General features: G+C 28.7%; 1 protein-coding gene across 1 annotated transcript; it reads left to right on the forward strand.

Moving 5' to 3' along the window:
• Positions 1 to 2,702: 2,702 nt before the first annotated feature.
• On the forward strand, positions 2,703 to 6,658 carry LOC123009804 (lipase member K-like). The gene is made up of 7 exons (XM_044406326.1): positions 2,703 to 2,855; positions 2,901 to 3,087; positions 3,135 to 3,249; positions 3,296 to 3,542; positions 5,881 to 6,027; positions 6,076 to 6,303; positions 6,352 to 6,658. Exons 1-7 carry the CDS (start codon positions 2,703 to 2,705, stop codon positions 6,529 to 6,531), a joined length of 1,257 nt encoding a protein of 418 aa, XP_044262261.1. The 3' UTR covers positions 6,532 to 6,658.
• Positions 6,659 to 9,796: the final 3,138 nt, after the last annotated feature.

Genomic DNA, 9,796 nt, shown 5'->3' on the forward strand with positions numbered 1-9,796 from the left:
TGGAATTACAATTTTTAAGTTGGAATTACAGGAATTAATCGAATTAATTAATTTTTTTTGGAATTTTATTGGAATTACTAAAATTTATAAATAGTTGTACATATTTTTTTAAGTTAACGGCCTCTCGATTTTTTAAAGTATGGCAATAAATATATTTGTTGCAAATTGTTTGGTGTGATAAGATGGCCTATTTAGCCCCTAATTAGTGATTTAGGTTGAATGAAATTGCAAGCTTGTAAAAAAAGTGCACATTCAGTTGGAGCCCCTAGAAGGCACTTTGACCATATTGATTTTCTCTCGTGGAAATATATTCCGAGTAAAAGATTTTAAAAGTAGTTTGTTGGTTGTGGTCATTACTCTCCTCTCCGTAACTTAATTGTTTTTATCTCCGGATTTTGTGTTTCTCCGGGATCCTCATAATTAAGGCTCGGATTATATGCAGGAAAAATTTGTAAAATATGCGCTTTTTCACAAAAATATGCACAAAATATTAAAATATGCTCCAATATATGCCAAATATGCATCAATGTGCAAAATTTTTAACAATAAAAAATCAAAGTTGGGATAAATTTTTATCCTCGGATACACTAAACTTTGTATTTTCGTCATCTTGAACTGCGCACAATAAATGAAAGAATAAATAAATTGGTTTGGCGTGAGACAAGCCATTTTAATAACCTAGTAATTAACCCTTTCTAAAAAATCTGTACTTTCAGATCACATCATGTTTTTTGCTTAAAGTATTTATTTTTTGAAAAAACTAATTGATGAATTATAAAGTTCTACAGAAATGTGATGTTTTATCAAAAATAAAATTTTTCAAAATTTTTATTTTTTTGTTTTTGAGTTGTACAAAAATATTTATTTTTTTAAATAGCAACCCAACAAAAAAACATTTTTCTCATGAAGGTCAAGATTTAAGGAATTACAACTATCTACTTTATATAAAATTATTTTTTTACATGTGTATATCGCAATTTAGACAACAAAAATCGAATAATTCAAAAACAAAACAAAATTTTGTGTTTAAAAAATCATTTTTTTATATTACTTTAATTTATATTAATTATAACTTTTTGGAATAAAATGATTTAAAAAAAACATATGGTTCAATACTTTATATTCACCCAGTATAAAACGAATTTAAAAAGAAAACTCAGCAGGGAACTAATTTTTTGAGTTTGGCTTACGAATTACCGATTGTTTTCTCTTTAAAATATTTTGTAATCGGATTATTTTTCTTAAACTGTTCAATTTTTAACTTGAACTGAAATCTTTAATCGGAAATTAGTGATTTGGTTCTGAAGCTTGTTTTTGAGCTGAAAACTAATTTTTTTCAATTAATTACGACAAAAATAAAAAAAAATTGTTTTTTTTTGTGAGTTTTAGTAGATTTTTCAACCAGAAATGCAATTATTTTGCATAATAAGCCCAAATTACCACTAAATTACGTCGAAAATGAAATAAATTTTGCATTTTTTGAAGGTTTTAGTGATTTTTATAGCCAAAAAAAGTCACCAAATTTCGAGGAAAGGTGTCAATTTTTCGCCTTCTTTTAACTAAATTTTTGAGCTTAAAATGATGTTTTTGAATTTCTTAGACCGTTTAAGAACGTTTTTTCAGAAAACAAACCGCAAAATCATTAATTTTGGTCAAAATCGAAATAATTTATGCAAAATTTCGTCCTTAATAAACCGAAAAATCTCCAAATCACGACAAAAATAGCGAACAAATCAGGTGAAAAATTAAATGAATTTTCAATTTTTCGAAGGTTTTATTGATTTTTCTAGTCAGAAATATGATTTTTTATGTTTGCCCGAATATTTCAGTCAGTAATTCAATTATTTTGTTCATAATAATCCGAAAAATCTTCAAAGTACGGCAAAAATGAAATAAATTTTGAATTTTGCGAAAGTTTTGTTCGAAGATAAGCTAAGAAATTCAGAGATTTCAATAACAACGGTGTTTTTTTGTCTTTTTCGAGTTTTGAACCTTGTTATTGAGCTGAAAACTCACTTTTTTCAATTAATTACGTCAAAAATAAAAAATTGGGATTTTTTGAGAGTTTTAGTAGATTTTTCAACCAGAAATGCAATTATTTCGCATAATAAGCCCAAATTACCACTAAATTACGTCGAATATGAAATAAATTTTGCATTTTTCGAAGTAATTTTTATAGCCAGAAAAAAGTCACCAAATTAGGACGAAAGTGCCAATTTTTTCTCCGTTTTTTGAGCTAAAAAATGATGTTTTTGAACCGTTTAAGCACGTTTTTTGCACAAATATGCAATATTTCCTAAAATATGCACCAAGTTGCCAAAATATGCATTTTTTAATTGGCTTATTTTAATCAAAAAACATTAGATATTCATAGAAAACTTACAATTTTGTTAATATACCTCTTAATAACAAATATGCATTTTGCATATAATCCGAGCCTTAGTCATTACTCTCCTTACCGTAACTTAATTGTTTTTATCTCCGGATTTTGTGTTTCTCCGGGATCCTCATAAAGCAGGTGGTGCAGCTGCAGTGATTTTACTACTAGGACTTTATCTCTCCGTCGACCTACATTTCTTAAGAAGCACATTGCACCGTTTCATGATAATTGCACCATTGATAAGTCTAAATGCGAATTTCGTGCCGTATCGATTTTTCTGCACCGAAATGGGAATGAGCTGACTTTGGGTTTAAAATAAAAAATGAGCTGGATTCGTGGTGCGGTTATAATTTTTTTCGCTATTGAAACCGAAGGCTTTAATTTCAATAACAATGCGTGCCGAAATTACAATGATTACACAGTGAGATTTTTCAGTAAAAATTGCTATCACAATCCCGACGTTCTTTCAGATACTGTGAGTACAAAACTGAAATTTGCGACCGAACTATTTTTTTTTCAGCCTAGTATTGTACACCGACACGGGTATCCTCTTGAAAGTTACACAATTACGACCCCGGATGATTACATTTTAACCATTTTTCGAATTCCGGCTCTGAACAATAAACTCGACAAACAACCCGTTTTTCTAATGCATGGCATATTTAAAAGTAGTGCAGACTGGGTGGATGTTGGAAATAAATCACTCGGTATTTTTTCATTTTTCAAAAAAAAAATTATTTTGCAAAATTTTTAGCTTTCAATTTAGCCGATCGAGGCTACGACGTCTGGTTGGGCACAATACGAGGATGCAATTTTGCACAAGCACACAAAAAACTCAATATTTCAGACAAACAATACTGGGATTTTAAGTACTTCCCCGAAATTTACCCCACAAATTTTTCAATATTTTTCTAGTCTAGACAAACTAGCACTTTTCGATATTGGGGAACAACTAAAATTCGTGGCTAAAAAAACCGGAAAATGGGGCTCTATTATATACCTTGGCCACTCGATGGGTACCACATTGGCTTTTTTGTACAATGCGGGGAACCAAGGACAAGCAAACAACCTACTTTCAGGCATAATAGCAATGGCCCCCGTCATACATCTCCGAAATCTCCCCCTTGTGGCCAAATTGGCCAAAATTGGGGTTCCCCTACAGGTATGGTACAATCAGCGTAGAAAAGATTGTCCTCCCGCTGAGGCTAAACCCATAAACCACAACAATAAATCTTTTCTATTGTAAACTTCATTTCTTATTCAACAGTTAGTTTGAAGTTCAATTGAGTAAGTAACAAATTATTTAAAAAAAATTACAAGTTTATACTGTAACTAAAAATTAAATTAAAAATAATTCTAATTGATTATTAATTAGCTATTTATTTACCAAGATAACAAGTAAATGCCGGTTTAGATGGCAAAATTAAATAAATAATATTATTATTAGAAATACCTAATACCAACTATTATTACTAAGGCTAGGATTATATGCACGAAAAATTCGTAAAATATGCGCTTTTTTACAAAAATATGCACAAAATATTAAGAAACATGTTCCAATATATGCCAAATATGCATCGATATGCAAAATTTTTAACAATAAAAAATCAAAGTTGGGATAAATTTTTATCCTCGAATACACTAAACTTTGTATTTTTGTCATCTTGAACTGCACACAATAAATGAAAGAATAAATAAATTGGTTTGGCGTGAGACAAGCCATTTTAATAACCTAGTAATTAACCCTTTCTAAAAAATCTGTACTTTTCAGATCACATCACGTTTTTTGCTTAAAGTATTTATTTTTTGAAAAAGCTAATTGATGAATTATAAAGTTCTATAGAAATGTGATGTTTTATCAAAAAAAATTTTTTCAAAATTTTTATTTTTTTGTTTTTGAGTTCTACAAAAATATTTATTTTTTTAAATGGCAACCCAACAAAAAAACATTTTTCTCATGAAGGTCAAGATCTATGGGATTACAACTATCTACTTTATATTAAATTATTTTTTTACATATGTATATCGCAATTTAGACAACAAAAATCGAATAACTCAAAAACAAAACAAAATTTTGTTCTTAAAAAATCATTTTTTTATATTACTTTAATTAATTTATATTAATTATTATTTTTTGGAAACAAATGATTTAAAAAAAAAACTGCTTGGTTTAATACTTTATATTCACCCAGTATAAAACGAATTTAAAAAGAAAACTCTCAACAGGGAACTAATTTTTTGAGTTTGGCTTACGAATTAGCGGTTGTTTTCTCTTTAAAATATTTTGTAATCGGATTATTTTTCTTAAACTGTCCAATTTTTAACTTGAACTGAAATCTTTAATCGGAAATTAGTGATTTGAAGAAAATATGCACAAATATGCAATATTTCCTAAAATATGCACCAAGTTGCCAAAATATGCAAAATATGCATTTTTTAATTGGCTTATTTTAATCAAAAAACATTAGATATGCATAGAAAACTTACAATTTTGTTGATATACTTCTTAATGACAAATATGCATTTTGCATATAATCCGAGCCTCAATTATTACAAATTAAAATGACCAAATGAGACTACTTAATAAATAACTCCTTAAAATATTGATACTTTTTTTTTAAGTTGTAAATGACAAATTAAACAATTTCATTTCATTTTATTATTAATTTTTATTCAATTCAAACAGGTAGATGTGCTAACTCTGTTGAACTCGTGGCAACGTTTACAAAATTGAAATGTTTGGAACCAAGATATTGCAATCGCAAAACAATTTTATTAACAAATTTACAAATTTGTTTTTGCTAATAATTGTTCAGTTCAGTTACTTTATTAAAACTAAATTAATCAATTTTAATTTTTGTGTATTAAAAAAAATCCTAGCCATTGGAGAACTGTCTACCCTATTAATAAACAAATTATTACCAAAAAATTACTTCTAACTTTAATACAATAATATTTGCAAATTAATTTTGAATACGAATAAAACAAACACGGTTGTAGTAAGACAAAAAATACCTACTACATAATAAATAATCTACAATTTTTTTAAATATTTTATCTTCTGTTTATTATAGCAAAATTAAATTGTAAAATATTTAGAAAATCGATGTGTTTGTTGTCAAAGTTTGTTGAATTGATTAAAAATGATATGAAATTGTTTAATTTGTCAAATGCAAATTTTTTAAAAAGAATTAAGCTATCAATAAATTAAAGAGTTATGTTAAATTGCCTCTGGTTAGTTTTAGTCATTTTAATGTCTAACAATAAATGGTTTTTATTAGATATTACTAATAATAATATTGTTTATTTTATTATAACATTTAAAACGGTATTTAACTTTTAATTGCGGTTTATTAGGAGGACAATCTTTTCTACGCTGAGTGTACCTAGTTGCTATTGCTTAGCAACGAAACCAAAAAATGCTTTGGCAACGCTTAGTTGCTAGGTAATAGCCTCCAATGCCTAGCAACGATTGCTAATTAGTGTTTTTTTTTTCCCAGCGAGAGTTGACCCGATTGCGCATCGAGGGGCTATTCTACCAAGACGGGGTAAACCGGTTTGTTTACCACCTTTGTGGCATTTTTCCGCACTTGTGCAAAAAAGTGTTGGATTTTTTCGTGGGAAATGTGACACAGCGTTTTCATCCGGTTTGTGTGACGTTTGCAACGACCTGAAAATGGGAGTAATGATTTCAGGATGATCTTTTGCTGCTTTTCAGTCATGCCCCGACTCCGACTTCGGTTCAGGTCTTGAGGCATTTTTTGCAAATTGCGATAACCGGTCGTATCCGAAAATACGATTATGGTAGGCTGAAAAACATCGAAATTTATCGATTAAGTGAGCCTCGTAGTTACGATTTGCGTGATATTCGAGTTCCCGTTTATTTGTTTTATGGTAAAAAAGATTTGGTTGCCAGTGAACAGGTGATGATTGTTGTTTGGTTTTGTTTTTAATTTAATTTGGTTTTGAAGAATGTTAGAATGTTGTTGGGGGAGTTGGGGAGTCGTGAAAAGTCGATGATTTCGATACCGAAAAGCCCATCTGGAGTTCCTTACAATCATTTAGATTTTCTGATGGCGGATGATGTGCATCTGTTTCTGTACCCGGAAATATTCAAGGCTCTTGATGCGATAAGAGAAAATTCGAGATGAAATATTCAAAACATTTATTGGACAATTTACTTTACGTTGTAAATTATTTATGCCAAACAGCATAAACCAGGGAATTTCTGTTATAAATCAATTTTGTAAAAAATGAGATAATAAAGAGAAAACTTGTTGCATACAAATTAGTTCTTTGCTGCCAGGGGCGGATCCAGGAATTAATTTTGGGGGGGGGGCTATCTAAAATTTTTTTAGAATGATGAGAATATACAGAGAGCGGCAAAATTATAGAATAATCTTCTTTATTAAAACTGAAAATATTTTGTTTTGAAAAAATGCTCAAACAGGTCAATTTTCTTTTTAAAAAATACAAAATTTTTAACTTGATTTAAAATTCTATCTTTGTTTTTTATTGATATTATTTCACTTTTTGCCTAATTTTTTTTTTGAGAATTTTATGTAACAATATTTTGGTGTTGCCATTTCCATAATTAAAAAAACTATCGAATTCGGTAAAAAAATTAGGGGTTTCTATTAAAAAAAATGTCGCTGCCGTCATTACCCAAAAACCAAAAAGAGTAGAATTTTAAAACAAGTTGAAAATTCTGTATAATGTGTGCTAGCGAGTTGGTAAAGTTCATTATTTAAAAAGATTTAAACTTAATTTAATTAGATACCTAAGATGTGGCCCAAAGAAAATTACAATTGATGATTTCTTTTTAAATTAGTAAAAACTAAGTAAGTATCGAAAGATCAAGATAATTTGTCCTTATATCCGAAAACGTATGTCCTGTGCGTATGTCTGTGAAACGTCAAATAAAATGACAAGTGAAAAGGTAAAATCCCATGATCAAAAAGATAACTAAATTTATGATTTACCTCCAAAAAAGAACGGTCTTATTATTATACGTGGGTGACTAATTCCAGCCCATTTTGCCGTTTTCGACTTGTCATTTTATTTGACGTTTCACGTGCAGTTGGTTCAAAAACAGACATACGTACAGTTGCGGAATTAAAAATTCGGACAGTACCTATTAAAAAGTTCACTGTAAACTACCTTTTACTATCATTATGACTTACATTTGACAATTAAACTTATTTTTATTTGTTGTTAAATTTGTTAATTAAACAATTTGTCTGTCTTAGGAAAGTTATTAATTGAACTAAGTGTAATTAAATCATCGCTTTGATCTGCTGACTACCACAAGTCACTATTTTTGAAAGTAAATAAGTCACAATGACATAAATATGGCAAGAGTAAAAAATGAGGTTATTAATATAAAGATTGTTTTAGAGTTTACATTATAAAAATGACAGTACTGCCCGAAATTTTAATTCCGCAACTGTACGTTTTCGGATCCAAAAATGACTCGATTACAAATTATTTTGATCTCTCGGTATTTGTATTAATAAATGTGATTTAAAAAGAATTCTAATGATTTTAATTAAAAAACTTTAGGTCATAAGGTTTTTATATTAAAATTTAAATATGAAAAATTGAAGCTTTTGGTGGCAAGTTTGGGGGGGCCCTGGCCCCCTGGGCCCCTCCCCTGGATCCGCCCTTGTTTGCTGCATTGCGTTAGATTGAATTTCTCCCAATATGTTAAAACATTAAATTTTATTTTAATGTTTATCACCTTGTGGTTCAAGCTATTGCAGAGTTTCATTTCTTTTGTAAAAGCATTTGAATGGCTTTCGTTTCAGCTTTTCAGAGGAAAAAATCGTCTTTAAATATAAACAAGTTGATTACAAATAAACTAAAAATTTCAGACATCATGAAAGTTTAATTCGTCGCTTAAAAGCACAGTTGGGGAAATAGTTTGCGAATAAATCATAGCGTTCTAATTTGTTATTTATTAAAGTTTGGAGAAGAATTGCACAATAATTGTAACTAAGCTCGGAAAATTTAAATATGAGAACACGAAACAAAGAACCGTTCCAGGCACTACAAAGCCCGTCTTATCTTACATATTATTATTAAATAAAAGTTCTTTAGAGAAATTTTACTCAACTTCTTAAACTACATTTAGGAAAGTTACATTTTATCTAAACCACTTTAAAAATAATTGTTTCACCAACAAAACTAACAAGAGCTTTGTTCGTTCCAAATAAAACTTCCGCCAGCTGAAAAACCTTCAGAGAATTTTTAATTCTTAAAAGCTTTCCAGTGGTGGATTTTTTGTTGCTTGAAAAATCCAAACATGAGATAATTAATTAAAATTGTTTCATTGGTGGATATTTTTCTATTTACTTGAACTTTTTTCACCCAACGATTAAGTTCTTTGATGAAAATGTGAGGAAATTTGAATTTTCGTTACATTTTGCTATCGTTGAGGGAGTACTTGAGAGTAAAAGCTTTAATGAATAGCAAATAAGTCGAGCACTTGTTTCCTCCTGTTATGTTTTATTACAAATGGAAATCAAATAACTTTTTGCAAAAGCATTTTTAATACTAATAAGTCTGTCTCTGCGAAAGTTGGCTGTTCTGATGAAAATCAAGGTAATGTCTGTTCCAAATTGCAGGAAAATCATGTAATAATATATCATACTCTATTTTACTATTGTAAAGAATATGCTACAATTTTTTATTTTTTTTTAAACAATTTGTAACAAATACTAAAGTAAAATTTAAAGAAAGATCAATTTGTTTAGTTATTTGATAAATTACAGTTGCGTACGCAAAATCTGTCCCAAATTGCGGTAGACAATCATAATTTTTTCAAAAAATGAAATTTCCGAGTTTTTATCTTACTGTCAAAGAACATTTTTTGTTATTTTTTCTAAGTTTTGCACATAAAATCGAGCTAATATGTGTTTCAAATTACTGTAGACAATTGATAAAATAGTTTTTGAAACCACTTTGCAATTTATAGGAATCTAATTTTTCACAACTTTAAGCAATTTGTAACAAATAGTAAAGTAAGTTTGAGTAATTTTTGTTAAAGTTTTAATTAATGATTTGAATTCTTCTAAAACTTTTTTGGTTTTTGATATGTTGTACATTGGGCTGTCCTGATCTGTTACAAATTGCTGTAAATGATTTTTTATTCACTTAATAAATACAGTTAGTTGGTGTATTATGCCGAACTTTTTTACGTCTTTGACCTTGACTGTCCACGGCCATTTGTAACAGTAACTAAAGCAAGATAGTTATTTTAAAAAAATAAAAAAAACTATTTTTTTTCGTATTTTTGCAATATTGCACATAAATTAAGCTAATATGTGTTCCAAATAGCTGTAAATGAATTCCTTTAATAAATTAAAGATTTATTTAGATTTCTCAATACTCTAGACTCTAGTATTTATTTAGTTT

Source organism: Tribolium madens, unplaced genomic scaffold (genome assembly GCF_015345945.1).
Source record: "Tribolium madens isolate multiple individuals breed KSU strain unplaced genomic scaffold, Tmad_KSU_1.1 Scaffold_19;HRSCAF=116;Tcas5.2_LG9, whole genome shotgun sequence".
NCBI lineage: Eukaryota > Metazoa > Arthropoda > Insecta > Coleoptera > Tenebrionidae > Tribolium > Tribolium madens.

What these genes read in the sequence shown, in the direction of transcription:
- LOC123009804 (XM_044406326.1), top strand. Translation starts at nt 2,703, where the DNA reads ATGAGCTGGATTCGTGGTGCGGTTATAATTTTTTTCGCTATTGAAACC. An exon ending in CCGACGTTCTTTCAGATACT is followed by an intron (nt 2,856 to 2,900) that starts GTGAGTACAAAA and finishes TTTTTTTTTCAG; the next exon opens with CCTAGTATTGTACACCGACA. An exon ending in TGTTGGAAATAAATCACTCG is followed by an intron (nt 3,088 to 3,134) that starts GTATTTTTTCAT and finishes CAAAATTTTTAG; the next exon opens with CTTTCAATTTAGCCGATCGA.